This window comes from Suncus etruscus, chromosome 15 (assembly GCF_024139225.1).
Source record: "Suncus etruscus isolate mSunEtr1 chromosome 15, mSunEtr1.pri.cur, whole genome shotgun sequence".
NCBI classification, from domain to species: Eukaryota; Metazoa; Chordata; class Mammalia; order Eulipotyphla; family Soricidae; genus Suncus; species Suncus etruscus.
In genome coordinates, this window is record NC_064862.1 from 59,151,168 (window position 1) to 59,166,903 (window position 15,736).

At 50.9% G+C, this 15,736-nt stretch overlaps 2 protein-coding genes and 1 long non-coding RNA gene across 3 annotated transcripts; 1 reads left to right on the top strand and 2 right to left on the bottom strand.

The window, feature by feature from the left end:
* The first annotated feature begins 452 nt into the window (after positions 1–452).
* Positions 453–5,074, top strand: PRSS8 (serine protease 8). The gene is made up of 6 exons (XM_049789275.1): positions 453–717; positions 945–962; positions 2,043–2,205; positions 3,577–3,851; positions 3,939–4,105; positions 4,228–5,074. The coding sequence occupies exons 1-6, from the start codon at positions 633–635 to the stop codon at positions 4,552–4,554; spliced, it is 1,035 nt and encodes a 344-aa protein (XP_049645232.1). The 5' UTR covers positions 453–632; the 3' UTR covers positions 4,555–5,074.
* An 89-nt stretch (positions 5,075–5,163) lies between these two features.
* On the bottom strand, positions 5,164–15,117 carry KAT8 (lysine acetyltransferase 8). Its single transcript, XM_049789172.1, has 11 exons — positions 14,858–15,117; positions 13,160–13,234; positions 12,907–13,082; positions 9,281–9,334; positions 9,021–9,185; positions 8,363–8,452; positions 6,705–6,845; positions 6,528–6,621; positions 6,293–6,443; positions 5,627–5,781; positions 5,164–5,350 (listed from the first exon to the last, which is right to left on the bottom strand). Exons 1-11 carry the CDS (start codon positions 15,066–15,068, stop codon positions 5,286–5,288), a joined length of 1,377 nt encoding a protein of 458 aa, XP_049645129.1. The 5' UTR covers positions 15,069–15,117; the 3' UTR covers positions 5,164–5,285.
* On the bottom strand, positions 11,853–12,893 carry LOC126031008 (uncharacterized). Its single transcript, XR_007503217.1, has 2 exons — positions 12,714–12,893; positions 11,853–12,676 (listed from the first exon to the last, which is right to left on the bottom strand). It is a non-coding gene; the product is annotated as an uncharacterized LOC126031008 (long non-coding RNA).
* Positions 15,118–15,736: the final 619 nt, after the last annotated feature.

Here is a 15,736-nt window from a genome sequence, read left to right on the forward strand (position 1 = left end):
TCGGAGGCACTTGGTACATACTTGAGAGATGATCGGCACTGCCAGACCCGCTCGTCACTCTTCACACGCAGGCGAGGTTGCAGGTTCTACTGGGGTGTCGGGGTTCAGGTACTGAACTCCAGGAGCCACGGAAAGAGAAGCCAGGGTGGCCCCAGGGGAAAAGGCTTGGGGACATAACAGGGTGGGAAACCTTAAGACAGACCCAGGGCAAAGGCAGTTGGGTCACGCTCCGCGCAGTCGGCCTCTCGCGGGTCCCAGCCCTGCGCCCTACTCTCTTCCTGGCCTGGCACCCCTCTTTGGCCCTGCTCGGCCGCTCGGAAGCCAGGACCACAGGGTGCGGTGCGGGGAAGCAGCGGGTGCCTGCCGGCCTGGGCGGAGCCTGGAAGGGGCGGGCAGGTAAATCACCTTCTCGAAGGTCTCGGCAGTCCGAGCAGCGCCGGAGACGACAGCGGCCGGCCTTGGAGCCCCCAGCGTCTCCCCTTTGCTCGCCGCCCCCTGAGAGCCAAAGCCAGCCTCTCATCAGCTCCGCCTTCACAGCATCGAGTCCCAGGGGCTGCCCTTTGGGCCTGACATCTCGATCTTGCCTTCACACCCAGTCCAACGCCTTCCGTCTGGTGCCCCCGTCCTGGGCCATGGCCCAGAGTGCGGGGCTGAGAGCTGAGCGACTGGAAACGGTGGTCCTTGTGCTTCTGTTGGGATCGGTCTTGCTCTGGACGGGTGAGTGGGGAGGTGCCGGCAGGAAGCTAGGTGGGGGAGGGGAAGGTGCGGTACAGCCCCCCAAAACCCTCTCCTATGGCTTCCCTTATCCTGGGCCCAGAATCCTGGATTTGGGCTTGAGCCTCTCCCTGGCTCTGTTTTGGCCCCCATGGTGGGGACGCCCTCCAGAGAAGGGGCAGGTGCTAAGAATCCCCCTGGCTTACTCCTTCCTTTCTCTTTCCTTCCAGGAGCTGATGGGGCTGAAGGTGAGTTGCCAGGGAAATGGTGGAAAGGGGGAAGGCTGTTTAAGCAATCCTGGCCGCTCTGCAGGGCTGTGTCCAGCACCCCATTTCTATTTAAGTCCCCCAAATTATTCTGTGGGGGTGGTAGAAGAAAAAAAACTAACCTGCAGAGGAAGGGCACATGGCCCAATAGTGGCCCAGCTGGGATTAAATCTGGGTCTGACGTCAAAGTTGGGTGGTTTGGAGGGAAACAAAGCGGGGGAGGGAGGGGCTTTGTGCCAAGGAACTTACCCACCCACTGTGCTGGGTGACCTGGCTGAGCATGGGCTGCCCCTGTTGGTTCTGTCCAGGTCCCTCACCCCCAAAATGAAGCTGATTGTCTCCTGGGGCTGAGACCTCTAGAGGCCAAAAGCAAAAGCCCCTCAGGCCATGCTTGCCCCAAGGCCACCACAATAGTGACTGTGCCTGGGAGGACTGAGCAGGAGCTGTGAAGGGCGGGGACGGGGTGGGGGAGCTCCCACTCACACTGGGGGGAAGGGGGTTCCTTCAACCCCTTCCGCCAACACCCATCCCGGCTCCATCTGCAGGGCCGCTCCAGTGCTAGGTGCTAGGCATGTGGGGTCTGCTGCAGCCTTGACCCACACAGAACAACCGGGCTGGTGGGTGGGAAGAAGCACAGGACTGGGCAGTGCTGAGAGAGCAGGGTCAGAGTATGCTCAAGACAGGCTCTCCAGGAAAACCGAAGTTTGGACAGCAGAACAAAGATAAGGAAAGGAATTATAGGCAGACTAGGCTGGATTAGTAAATCTCAGGCAAACAAGCAGCCTGAAGATTGTGACAGGAAGTTCTAGGGGAGGTGGAGGGCAGGTGGGTTAGTGTGGAGTTAGGGAAGGAATTTAATCAGGGTGTGACCTGACCACGTTCGTGGTGTGTAAATATCTTCTCTGTGGAAAAGGGGAGCAGGAAGGCCTGAGAGGGCAGCCACATTGGTGAGGAGCGGGCAACAGAGGACTTCCCTGACCAGATCCCCCTTTGATGAGTGGCGGGGCTCAGGACCTGCTGTGGGGCTTCCTAGGGCCTAATGCTTCCCCTTTCCCTCGGCAGCTGCCTGTGGTGTCGTTCCCCAGGCCCGCATTACTGGTGGCAGCAGTGCGGCCGCCGGTCAGTGGCCCTGGCAGGTCAGCGTTATCTACGATGGCATCCATGTGTGCGGTGGCTCTCTCGTGTCTGACCAGTGGGTGCTGTCAGCTGCTCATTGCTTCCCAAGGTACTAGCTCAGCGAGACGCTGGGTGGGAAAGTCAGGGTTCCAAGGTTCAACGGCCAAAGTACAAGGACTCAGACTGGGTCTTGTCATGTGAGTGAAGTCTGAAAGCACTGTCAAGAGTGAAGGCCTTGGGGCCCGAGAGATAGCACAGCGGTAAAGCATTTGCTTTAGACGCAGAAGGACAGTGGTTTAAATCGCGGCATCCCACATGGTCCCCCGAGCGAGCCTGCCAGGAGCGATTTCTGAGCATAGAGCCAGGAGTAACTCCTGAGTGCTGCCGGGTGTGACCAAAAAAAAAAAACAAAACAAAACAAAACAAAACAAAAAAAAGAGTGAAGGTCAGTGCCTGGAAGATGGCTCAAAGAACCATGTGTGTGGCCATGCGTGTGTTCTGTATGTGGGAGGGCTGGCTTCAATCCCAACCAGCACATGGTCCCCTGAGCATTTCTAGGAGTGACCCCCCCTCCCAAGCACTGTGCCAGTAGCACCTGAGCACCAATAGATGTTAAAAAAAAATGAGCAGGGGGCCGGAGAGATAGCACGGAGGTATGGGCATTGCATGGGTCCTTGCATGCAGGACGGTGGTTCGAATCCCGGCATCCCATATGGTCCCCTGAGCGATTTCTGAGCGTAGAGCCAGGAGTAGCCCCTGAGCGCTGCCGGGTGTGACCCAAAAACCAAAAAAAAAAAAAAAAAAAAAAAAAAAAAAAAAAAAGGAAGGGGCAGGAGAAAGTACAAAGGTATAGGTTGAAGCACCTATTTTACATGCTGGAGGCTCCTTCAGTGTAGCAGCACAGTGCAGTACAGCCCAGTAGCACAGGCTTTCATTAGTGCTGCTAGAGTCAATCCTCTACCCTGAGCACTCGTGGGGCTCTCTTGGCTCTTTCTATTTTAAAAAACAAAAATCTCAGGGTTGTGATAGCATAGCATAGCATAAGGTACTTGCCTTACATGCTGCCAACCCAGACTGATCCGGGTTCGATTCCCAGCACCCCTATGGTCCCCTGAGCCTGCCAGGAGCAATTTTTTGTTCGTGGTTTGGGGGGTCACACCTGGAAGCATTCAGGGGTCTCTCCTGGTTCTACGCTCAGAAATCGCTCCTGGCAGGCTCAGGGGACCATATGGGATGCCAGGATTTGAACCACGTCCTTCTGCATGCAAGGCAAATGCGCTACCTCCATGCTATCTCTCGGGCCCCCAAGAGCAATTTGAGTGCAGAGCCAGGAGTAACCCCTGACTGCTGTTTGATGCTTGGTGTAGCCCAAAAGCCCCCTCCCCAATAAAGAAAAAAATATCTAAGAATGATTGCCATAGTACAGTGGAGTCATGGGACCAGAGCTGGTGGGGTTTTAACTTTGCCCCTCTACCTGCAGAGAACATAGGAAGGAAGACTATGAGATCAAACTGGGGGCCCACCAGCTGGATGCCCTCACCCCAGCAACATACCAGGTCCTCCAGGTGGCCCAGATCATCTCCCACCCCAGCTACCGAGATGAGGGCTCCCAAGGCGACATTGCACTCGTCAAACTGGCCAGGCGGGTCACTTTCACCCGATACATCCGGCCTGTCTGCCTTCCTGCAGCTAATGCCTCCTTCCCCAACGGCCTCCGCTGTACTGTCACTGGATGGGGCCATGTGGCCCCCTCAGGTAGGCAGGCACTGGTGTCTGGAGGCACAAAGGGAGCCCTAAGTCAGAGTAGAGGGCCTGAATAAAGTATCTTTTTTCCCCCCACAGTGAGCCTTAGTGCCCCCAGGACACTACAGCAACTTGAGGTTCCACTCATTAGTCGTAGAACATGCAACTGCCTCTACAACATCAGAGCCAAGCCCGAGGAGCCCCATTTTATCCAGCAGGACATGATGTGTGCCGGCTATGTGCAGGGGGGCAAAGATGCCTGCCAGGTAAATGCAGGGGGCAGGGGAAACAGTGAGACTGTCTTGGGAGAGGATGGCAAGGGGGCTGGCATGGGGGTGTGGGGCCTGGAATGACTCCTGGGTTTGACAGTTACTGGTTTTTCTCTCAGGGTGATTCTGGGGGCCCACTCTCCTGTCCTATGGGAGGCCTCTGGTACCTCGCAGGCATTGTGAGCTGGGGTGATGCCTGTGGAGCCCCCAACCGGCCAGGTGTATACACTCTGACCTCCAGCTATGCCTCCTGGATTCACCACCATGTGGCGGAGCTCCAGCCTAGAGTGCTGTCTAAAATACAGGACGACTTCCAGCCTGATGACCACCTCTGTAAGAACTCTCCAGCCTTCAATTCTGTCCCAGCCCAGGCCTGGTGGGGGCCCATCCTTCTGCTACCACTAGGTCTGACCCTGGGCCTCAACCTTCCGGGGCACCAGCATTGAGGCCCTCTGCAGCAACACATCTCATCAAAAGCTGAGACTGTTCCCAAGAGAGGACTAGGCCATGCTTTGGATTCCTGGGACCTCAGAGCTTCTCCTTCCTCCCAGAACCCAAGAGGGAGTCCAAGACACAGTCCTGGCCCACTCTTCTGGGTTTGTTCTGTGGACTATAGACTTGACTGCCTGTGGTATGGCCAGAATCTCTGACCACTTCCACTTGCTCCCCATTGCCTACTGAATGGGCTCCTATGGAGCCCTGAGGAGCCCTAGCAATGGAAACTAGCCCCAACTCCCACTTGACGGGCAGCTGCTTGAAGGACACTTGCTTGAGGAACCCCATTCCTTGTCCTCTTCCTGTCTTCTGGGTTTAAGCAGCAAGTCTTCAGGGATAAAAAGTTTGCCCTAATCTTGCCCTTCAGCAGCCATTCCCCCACCATCACCATCACCACACACCATGAACCCTGATTTTCGGACTCCGGAGGACTGAGCCCCCACCGGAACTGGGCTTGGTTTGGCTCTGGGTGGAAGTAGGAGCAAGAAGCAAGAAGTAAAAAGTTTTGTGCACAGATGGATGTTTGTGTCGTGTGAAATGAAGACCAGCAGCCCGTAATCTCTCCTTCCCACCTCCAAGGTCCCTGACAGAACCAATTTTATTAAAAATGTGCGGAAACAGGTCTGTACATATTTACAGGCTGGGGCAGGGTGGGCAGGACAGCAGCAGTGGCACGAGTGACTCACTTCTTGGAGAGTTTGGCTTGCTTGTGCTTGGGGGGTGCCCACTTGAGGCAGACAGAGTCCACTGTGGGGAGAAGAGGCATGAAAGGGAACTGGGCCCTGCACCTGATGTGCTACCACAGCTACTGTGCTCTGGGCTCCAGCCAAGTTTCACCTCCAGTGAGAACAAGGGCAGACTAAGTGTGGGGAGGGGGCAGGGAAGGCCAGGAATGAGGAGTCTGAATGTGGGAGCTGGTCAGACTGGTTTGGGATCATGCACAGCCAAAAGATCCAGGCTCCTACTATCGTCCACCTCCCCCCACCATAACACACACACACCCAGGGGCAGCCCCCCACCCACCTGTTATGGGTGGTTTCTTATACTGGGCACTTTTGAGGTGTTCCTCTACCAGCTTGGGTGTGACACATATCACGTGCTGTCCTTTCCAGTACTTGACCATGTTGAGAGACTGGAGGGTGCTGATAATGTCGTTCTGGGTGATGCTAGTCATCTGGCTGCAGAAAGGGAGCAGTTTGGAGCAATGATACAGCAGGTAGGGCACTTGTCTTGCACACAGTTGACCTTGATTTGATCCCCAGCAAAATGGTCTTCCAAACCCCACCATGATTGAACCCTAAGTGTAGAGCCAGGAGTAAGCCCTGAGCTCTGCTGGTTGTGACCCCAAAATATAAAGAAATAACACAAGAAACAACAAAATATAAAGAAACAACATCTAGCAGGTGGGATGTTTGCAGGTGACCTGGGTTCAATCCCTGAGCACTTCCAGTAATGATTTACTGGGCACACAGCCGGTGATAACCATGGAAAGGGAGTGAGTAGACACTGGAGAAAGTCCCTTGTAGGGTTAACTGGCATAGCAAGAGTAGACCTGGAGACAGGATCATGGCTACACTTAGCGAAGTCCTTCCCTCTTTCCCTCTTTGAGGGTTCCAGGCAGAAGACTCCCTGCCTAGAGTCACTGATGGGCAGGATGCTCTGGACCAGATTGGGGACCAAGATACTCACCTCAGGTCCTTGATGGATAATGTGCCCCGGAAGTCTCGCAAAATCTCCAACAGGACCCATGACCAGTAGCTACGGTAGCTGAGCTTGCCCAAGTCCGACAGTGGCTTCTCTGGGGAACCCACTGTACTCTCTAGCTTGGATAGCTCATAACCTGGCAGAGGGAGAAAGGACCTGAGTGCCCAGGTCTGCCCAGGTACCCACCACATCCACTCCTCAGGGACACTAAGCCACTCACTGAAAGCAATGAGGAACTTGCCATAGCCACGGCGCTGGTAGGGGGGAAGGGTCAGGATACAGGCCACATTGTTCCCATCTGGAGACTCCTTCTCCTGCAAGGAGGAGTGATCAGTACTAGGGAGGAGGGACTAGGTAGGTGGGCCCACTCCTCAACCCCAGCTTCCTGATGCAGCACCTTGGAGAAATAGCCAACAATATGGGCTCCCTGCCTGTCCACCTCCGTCAGGATGTAAAAGACAAAGGGCTCCACATCGAAGTACAAGGTCTTGTGGTCCAGGAAAAGCTTGGCCAGCAGACACAAGTTCTGGCAATATATCTGAGGGGAGTAGAAGAAAAAGCAGACTCAGGAGCAAGCCCCCCTCTGGAGGCACCCAAAGAGGCTCTTGCCAAGCCAGTGAGAAGCAAGAAGTGGGCTCTTCTGCAGAGCAGTGGTAATTAGAACTGGACAGACCAGGATACTAGAACCTGCACTCCCCTTTCTGAGAGCTCACTGGAGTTTAAGTTTCACAGACACAAGTGTGTGTTAAACAATGGGAAAGTGAGGCAAAGAGGAGCAAAGGGGCTTGCCAGAATCCCTGGGAAGAATTCAAAATGGAACCAGAGCTCTGTCTTGTGTAACTGCACAAGCAGAGCAGGAGGTGGGCATGTGAGAGATTCGGCCTATTTGACATGAACTCTCCGCTGGCCAGTTCTCATGGCCCTTACCCTGCTGCGTGTGCAGAAGCTCACTCGAGCCCAGGTCAGGATAGACAATGTGACCCTGTTGTTGGCTTCATGGCACAAATTAAGGGGACAATCTGGTGCATCAACCTTTAATATCCACTGTCATTTGACCCACCAACTGTATAAGCTCAAACTTGCTAGAGCAATTTTACTTAAGAAGCTGAGGGCAAGAAGAGGAAGTGCTTCCCAAGGCCTTCACGCTGGCATGGGGGAGGGCTGGAAAGAGCATCCCATCTGCTGGAGACCTCTTCCACACACCCCAAAGAGCAAACAGTGGGCTGACAGTTCACTGGTAACCCAGGCCATGTTTAGTAAGCTTAATACATGCCAGCACTAGGCTGAGCACTTGCTACCTCTAACTCACTGATTCCACTAATAACCCTCTAGGGAAATTCCCTTGTGACTCCTGGTTCAGAGAGGAGGAAAGAGGAATAAATCCTATGAAGTTAATTTGTCCAAGCTAGGACGTGACCTGGTGACTGTGAAGCCTGATGTCACTAAGAAGTGGAAGCCCCACAGCCTCCCAGAAGCAGGAGCAGGGAGGAAAGGTTGCATCCCCGAGGCAGGATGTTTCCTTTTAGATAAGAACAGGCTGAAAGAAAGGGCGTTCAAGGCTCTGAGTTCCAGAAGTTACCAAACCAGCCACTCCATCCACCACTCAGAGCAACTGTGAGGACCTTCCAGTAGATGCCAGGACCCTGCACCTCCCACAGCAGGGCAACAAACCCATCTTGTGACTTGTTTTAATAAAACAACTATTACCCAGGGCTGGAGAGATAAAACAGCAGGTAGGGCTCTCACCTCACACACGGCCAACCCAGGTTGATCCCCGGCATCCCATAGGGTCCCCCGAGCATCGCCAAGAATAATTCCTGAATGCAGAGCCAGGAGTAACCCCTGAGCATGGCAGGGTATGGGCCGTCCCCTCCCACCACCCCTTCCCCCCAAAATAGAGAACTATTACCCAATCATTAATAGCATTGCAAGTTACAGTGCTTTGAACTAAAAAAAAAAAAAAAAAAAAAAAAAAAGACTGTTGTAGGGTCCAAACCCTTGCAGTGCCAGGGAATAAACCCAGGACCAGGCACACAAGTCAGCCTCGAGCCTCACCTTATGGTCTTTGCCATCCACTTCATACACAGAGATGTTGTTCTTGCGATAGATCTCCTTCCCAGGAGGCTGCCGCCACTGGCATTGGCCCTAGCAAGAGAGACACAGGCTGGAGACCCTCTGTTCTCTGACAGGGGACCTTATCATTGGGGCTTGTAACAAGTTTGCTTCTCCATCTTTCCAAAGTCATCCTACCAAAATCTGTGAAGAGCGTAGTTCACGTGAAGAAACAGAAGCCCAGAGAGGCTGGTACTTTCCTGAAATCACACCAGCAGCCAGCCAGCTCTATCATTGCTCTGTGCAATGACAATGGACAATGCACCGGCCTAGACTCCTCCTTTTGGGAGACACCCTTGTTCAGATGAGAGCCCTGCGTCTCAGTTTTTCAAGTCCTTCCCCTCTGTCCTGGCCTCACGGTTCCAGGCACCAAACCTGTGCTGACTTCTCGTCTGCACCAAGAAGCTTAACACTGGGCTGTCAGTGTAAGGCAAGGGACGGCAGGGCAGGTCACTGTCTCCATTCACAGAAGGAAAGAGCTCTGGGACAGCAAGGTCAGCCAAGACCAACTCCAGTGAGGAATCCAAATCTCCCAACCCATGCAGTGGTCTCTCAAATCCCTCTTCCCTACCCCACACCCTTCCCAATACCTCAGTCTCACCAGGTGGAAGCGGTAGCTCTTCTCGAACTTCATATACTTGAGGCAGTACTCGCAGAGCCAGAGCTTGGGCTGTTTCCCATAGTCTTCAGGGAATGGGGAGAAGTACCAGGCATCGATCTCATAGTTCCCAATATGGATTTTGTCTACATATTTCACCTTGGTGATCTGGGAGACAAGGTAGGAAAGGAGGGTAGAGAAAGCTCAGTGGAGCAGGGGATTCGGAAGCAAGGGAGCACAGGCAAGACCCCACCCCTGCTCACCGCCTCATGCTCCTTCTCCAAGGCCGCCGTGGTGGGGTCCATCTCAGCATAGGTCTGTGCAGGAAGGAGAGCACAGAGTGAAGACGCAGTCAGGCTGTCTCAGCATCTGTAGGCCCTGGTTCCCCTTCTTCTAATGCTCATCCGGATTATAGCAAGCCCCACCTGTGCTATTACCTGGTTCTGAAATTGTCGAGTACAAGGGTCTCTGCTTTCTACCCTAATACCCCATAAATCCCCAACACACAGGTTTGGCCTTTTTTGCCAGACAAACAGGGCTAGGATCAGGGGGCCTGGTTCTCTGCTTGATTTGACAGATCTTCAGCAGTACCCTGGGTGCTAAAGCTGTTGTGAGACAGGTGAAGTGATAGAGCGTTTCTTCCATGCCCAAGGCAGGAACTGCTGATGGCATCCCAGTAGCTCTGGCCCTCTTCCCTGGGCATTCGGCCTGAGCTGCTGTCTGCCCTCAAGACTGTTCCCAGGGGTTTCTCTCACCCTATCAGTCTCTAGGTGTCTAGAAAGAAATTCAACCTTTCCTCTCTTAAATTTCAGCCCCTCCTGGGCTGCCCACCTTCCAGTCATGCTCCAAACTAGTAATGTAAGATCCCTCTATCTCAATGTTACTCAATTAACCACCAAGTCCTATCAACTCTAATCACATCTCTGATTAGTCCCTCTTCTGGAACCTGTCTCACCCCAAATAGCTGCTTAGATCTAGATAAGTGGTCAGTCCTCCTGAGGGTTCAGCTTCAGTCAAGCCACTTTAATTCTACCACATCCCTTACCCAGCCTCTGTACCTTTGCACATACAGTTCCTTTCCCCTGACTGTGTCTCTTTCCTCACTCAGGTTCTCCAGAGCATAAGCCAGTAGATAGGAGGGGGATGACGTGGGAATTTGTAGTTCTCATATGTAGTTTTTGTCTTTACAGTGCTCTTTACAGCCCTTCACAGCCTGTCATCCTCTGGTAAGCCTGACTGGAAACACCTTTCTTCTTCCCAAGCCAAGAATATGCTGGTTGATAAAACCCTCTCCCTGCCCCTCTTGCAAAGCTTCGCTATTTCCTAGTCCCTTAGAAAACTGGGACTAAGATCACGTGACTCTCATTGCCTAGGAGGAACCAAGTACAGCCCAAGATGGAGTGGGAACTCCGTAAGGCCTACATGAAGAAATAGCAGTCTTGCTTGGTTGGAGCTGAGAAAAAAAAAAGAGCCCCTGGCTTACTTAAAACCCCCTTTCACAGTCCCTTGCTTCTCTGGCATGCTTCCAGCCACTCTAACATACAAGGTTCAACTTCACAGAAGACAGAGGCAGGCAGGGGAAAGGCACTTGAGTGTGGGTCTACTAGTGGCTATTTTTCCACACCACAAGCACTCCAGCAGTATTTTGTCTTCACAATGAGATTAGTGCATTCATTATCCATACAGTACTAATGAGGAAACATGGCACAAAGAGATACTGCTCTAGAATTGATATTCTGCACATCTGGGTGTGGATCCCCATCTGTGAAATTCTGAGACTAACCTTTACAAAAAGCAAGCAAGATTTTCGTTCTCATATATCTCTTGAAATGTAAGTCCCAACACACAAAACACAATCCTCTTTGCAAATGCATTAAATAATTACAAGAACACTACTTTTCTTAAATGCTGTGATTTATTTAGAGTTGAACATTAATCAGGCTCTAGATAACCCATTCACATTAGCTACTGTCACCCTAGTTGCTGGCTTAGAAGTACATCTTTGAAACTTAATTGGCCAGTGAAAAACTGGTAGGAAAATTTAAGGTTATCTTAAACTTGTGCTGTACAGTAGGCACATGGAGTATATATACATTCATTAATTTTAAATATGTTCTCTAGCCAATAGTGGCTACTGTCCTGGAGCAAATCCATGGAAACATCAACAGAATAGCACTGCATTAGACTTTTGGAGGATTTTCTATTTCTAGTTCAGGGCACTTTAAAATGTTAATCAAGGGGCTGGAGAGATAGCATGGAGGTAAGGCATTTGCCTTTCATGCAGGAGGTCATCAGTTCAAATCCCAGCGTCCCATAAGGTCCCCCATGCCTCCAGGAGCAATTTCTGAGCCTGGAGCCAGGAATAACCCGAGCACTGCCGGGTGTGACCCAAAAACCACAAAAAAAAAAAAAAAAAAAGATTAATAAAAAAAAAAAATGTTTGTTAATCAAAACCCACAGCAGGCGGAGAGATAGCACAACGGCTTTGCCTTGCAAGCAGCCGATCCAGGACCAAAGGTGGTTGGTTCGAATCCCGGTGTCCCATATGGTCCCCCCGTGCCTGCCAGGAGCTATTTCTGAGCAGACAGCCAGGAGTAACCCCTGAGCACCGCTGGGTGTGGCCCAAACCCCACCCCCCCAAAAAAAAAAACCCACAGCAGGGAGTGCAGTATATATATCTGTGTGTGAATTTGCAAAGGAAATAAAAGTTTCTTAAAACACTACTTACCTTTAGTACGGTGAAATACTCTGATACTTTCTATTTTGTGACATTGCTTCCACTGTTAAAATGATGTTAGGGCCAGAGTAGTATTACAATGGGTAAGCCATGTGTCTTGTAGTCAACCAATCTAGGTTTGATTCTCAGCACTCCATAAAGTTCTCTGAGCCCAATCATGCGTGATCCCTGAGCTCTGGATCAGGTGTAGGCCCTGATCACAATCAGTATAACCCAAAACCAAAATAAAATAAAGTTATAACTTTAAACAGCTTGGATCAGGAAAAAAAAAAACTCAAAGGGTCATTTTAGCACATTAAATTAAGAAATTCTGGCTTTAAACCCTGGTACCACATGGTTTTTATGCAGAGAAACATTAAATGTGGTCCCCAAAAGAAATTGAGGCTCAGAATGGGAGAAAAGTTCCCAGGGACAGTCAGGCGTGGTGAAAGGAGTCCAGGATTTGGGACAAATGGCCTGATTTCTATGATGTGTCAAAGTCATGATTAAAGGCTTGTTCCCTGTAGGATAATCTTGTTGATAAACCCTTCTGTTCCTCCTATAAAAGTGAGGATATTAATACTTACCTCACTGGATTGCTGAGAAACTAGTGGACACATATATTAAAATACTTTGGCTCACAAGCCAATAAATGTTTGGCATTATTATTCTAATTCAGCCCACCCTTTTATAAGACATGTGACCTCAGGCATGTTACTTAACCTCTCTGAACTTGCTTCCTCATGCACTAAAAAAAAAAATCATTACCCCTGTGGTGGTGAATTGTTAGAGGATCTGATAAGCTTACACATGTGCAATATTCAGCATTGGTGGTTGGGAAAATAAGTCCCAAATGTGACACACTTGTTCTCGTCCCACCTTTAGGACTTATTGAATGTGTCTCAGCCAATCAGGGACAGAGAGGCTATCAAGCAAAAGGCCTCTGTTCCAGTCCAGCTGTGCTTTCCTTGACAATAAACTGTAGCCTAGCCCTTGATCTCTCTGAGCCTTGCATTGCTCCCCTGAACATGAGATAGGGCAGGTAAAGCCCCTGATACAGTAGAAGAGCTTAAAAAAAAAAAAAAGGAAGCTGCTGTAGATTTGGCAAAAGGGAGTTGGCAGAGGCAGCTGAGCCTCCTAGGATACCAGGAAGTGTAGAAAAGAGACCCGGACCTTCTGCACATGGTTGATCTCATCGTGTTTGCGCTTTTGGTTCCGGGTGATCTTGCGCTCAGGCTGCTCAGCCAGCTCACTCAGGTACTTCTCTGAGTTCTTCTGCACCGCGTCCTTCACTGTCTTTGTCAGCGCCAGCCGGTTCTTGTCTACCCATTCATCCAGCCGCCGGTTAACTGTAAAGATGGGCTGTAAGAGTGCTACCCTTTCAGCCCATTTCCCAACCGTGACCAAGATACCCCAAGTGACTCACAGCCCACGTAGTGCACATAGAATTCCTCTCGGCCCTCCTGGTCATTCACTCGAGACTGGATCACTTCAGCAGAATCTGAACAAAATACATACATAAATAAATAAAAGGCTAGAACCATCAAGAAGGAAAATGAAGCTGGAACAAGAGGCGTCTTTCACAATGAGTTTCCATATTGTAAATACACTTTATCTGCATTTCATACAATCACTTCCTATGAAGTAGATCAAGTTGGGTTATTCTTATTTTATTGATGAGGAAGCTGAGAATAGAGCATGGCTACTGATTTGAAAGAACAATAGCTCATTCTTTGGGGTTTTTTTTTGGGGGGGGGTCACACCCGGCTGCGCTCAGGGGTTACTCCTGGCTCTATGCTCAGAAATCGCCCCTGGCATGCACAGGGGACCATATGGGATGCTGGGATTTGAACCACCGTCCTTCTGGATGTAAGGTAAACGCCCTACCTCCATGCTATCTCTCCAGCCCCAATATTCATTCTTAATAGAGATTAAGTTCTGATCCAGATTCCATGGTTTCTGTTTTCGCTGCCTTTTGGTTTTGAAGAATGTGACACTACTCAGGGTTTACTCCTTCCTGCTAGTACTCAGGGGACCAAATGTGCCAGGAGTTGAACCCAAGTCAGCAAGGCAAGTGCCTCAAGCCCTGTACTATATCTCCAGTCCCAGATTCTATAGTTTTACTCTACCTGGTTGTTCGTCTTAGAGATTATGAGGAGGACTGGCTACAGATGTAGACCAATGTATTTATAACTTTTATTTGGGCTTTTAAACCTGTTTCATTTGTAAAATAGGCAAATAATATTGCCCATTTCAGAAACTGAGTAAACATCTATAGTGCCCCACAACTAGCAACCCACTCAAATAAATAAAATAACCACTGCATGTCTGGCATTGCTGGATACAGAGTATATAGCAGTGAGTCACAAGTCATTCAGAAGTTCCCATTCTGACAAAGAGACAATACAGATAATTACAATAAAATGCCACATTACCATGGCTGCGGTATGAAGAAAATGTTGCAGGAGGAAACAACTCACTTTGCCTGAAGGGAGTCAAGGATGGCATCAAAGGAGATATGTTTCACCAATGAGTAAGAATTAGCCAGAGGAGCAAAGAGAAATGCAAGAAAAAAGAATATTCCAAACAGGAGACACAGGCAGTATGCTTTCAGAGGGTATAATATGGTCTGCCCCCATCGTCTTTGCTAGACTGGCTGGAAACCAGATATTACAATGATCAATGCCATTGCAAGAAAATTGGGGCTTATAAGGAAAGACAGAGGGAATAGTAGAGGCGAGAGGAAGCAGGATAAATATGACAAGAAAATGAATGAATCCTGGGATAAGGAGCTAGCACAGAATTAGGCGGTTGCCTGATTTCTTTTTTTGTTTTGTTTTGTTTTGTTTTGTTTTTGGGTCACACCCGACAGCACTCATGGGTTGGTTCCTCCTGGCTTTACGCTCGGAAATCACTCCTGGAAGGCTCAGGGGACCATAAGGGATGCCGGGATTCGAACCACCGTCCTTAAGCATACAAGGCAAAAGCACAACCTCCGTGCGATCTCTCCAGCCCCCAGCCTGATTTCCGCGTTCTTCAACAAACCACGCCCCCATTCCCACGCCCCGCCCCGCCCCTCCGGGCCCCGCCCCGCCCCTGAGCATCCTCCGGGCCCCGCCCTCACGCCAGGTGCTGTCCGGACGTCGGCAGAGGTAGGTTTCCCCAATCTCCACGGTGACTTCCGGCTCGCCGCGGGACGGGGTCAGCGGAGAGACGCGGCCCGGGGACTGGGCGGTTCCCTCGGCAGCCGCACTTTCCGCCGACCCGGGCTCGCCCTCCCCCGCGACCCCCGAGGCCGGCGCCGCAACGGCCGTCGCTGCCCCCGGTGCCGCCATTGCTGTCCTGGAAGTGACGTCGAGTTTGGCGTCGGGCCGCACTTTTTACTTCCGGGTCGAGGTCACGTGACGGGGGTGCGGCTTCCGGTTCGGAGAGCTTGTGAGGTGGCAGCAGCTGATTGGCTGAAACGCCTCGATCCCGTAGGGCCTGCTTGTTGATTTTATTGGGCTCCCGCCTGGTCACCTTTTTGTTTTATTTTGGGGTTTTGGGGTCACTCGCCAGCGCTCAGGAGTTACTCAGAAATCGCTCCTGGCAGGCTCGGGGAACCACATGGGATGCCGGGATTCGAACCACCATCCTTCTGCGTGCAAGGCAAACGCCCTACCTCTATTGCTATCACTCTGGCCCCACGGTCAACTTATTTTTTGTCTGAAAAATGAAAGCAAGTTCTTCCTAGTTCTTGGTGGGGAAAACATTCAGTTGTGGTGAGGGAAGCAGGAGATTATCCAGAGATTGTCCAGAGACTGTCAATAAGTCACTTATAAAATTAAGCTTTTTTCGAAAGACTAGCTCCCTAACAGAATCCCCTCTAAAGCTGGTCAAAAGCAGTGAACCTAATGGCTTAGTGATTGAAGCTATCTGGGTTTGACTCTTGTCTGGGTAAGCTGTAGTTTGAGAAGTTGACTTCTCAGAGCAAGTCAAGGTTAAACTTGAAAGCTGTATAAAC

What these genes read in the sequence shown, in the direction of transcription:
- PRSS8 (XM_049789275.1), top strand. Translation starts at nt 633, where the DNA reads ATGGCCCAGAGTGCGGGGCTGAGAGCTGAGCGACTGGAAACGGTGGTC. An exon ending in GGGCCATGTGGCCCCCTCAG is followed by an intron (nt 3,852 to 3,938) that starts GTAGGCAGGCAC and finishes TTCCCCCCACAG; the next exon opens with TGAGCCTTAGTGCCCCCAGG. An exon ending in GGGGCAAAGATGCCTGCCAG is followed by an intron (nt 4,106 to 4,227) that starts GTAAATGCAGGG and finishes TTTTTCTCTCAG; the next exon opens with GGTGATTCTGGGGGCCCACT.
- KAT8 (XM_049789172.1), bottom strand. Translation starts at nt 15,068, where the DNA reads ATGGCGGCACCGGGGGCAGCGACGGCCGTTGCGGCGCCGGCCTCGGGG. An exon ending in CTATGTGCACTACGTGGGCT is followed by an intron (nt 13,083 to 13,159) that starts GTGAGTCACTTG and finishes CCATCTTTACAG; the next exon opens with TTAACCGGCGGCTGGATGAA. An exon ending in TGGAGAAGGAGCATGAGGCG is followed by an intron (nt 9,186 to 9,280) that starts GTGAGCAGGGGT and finishes CTTGTCTCCCAG; the next exon opens with ATCACCAAGGTGAAATATGT.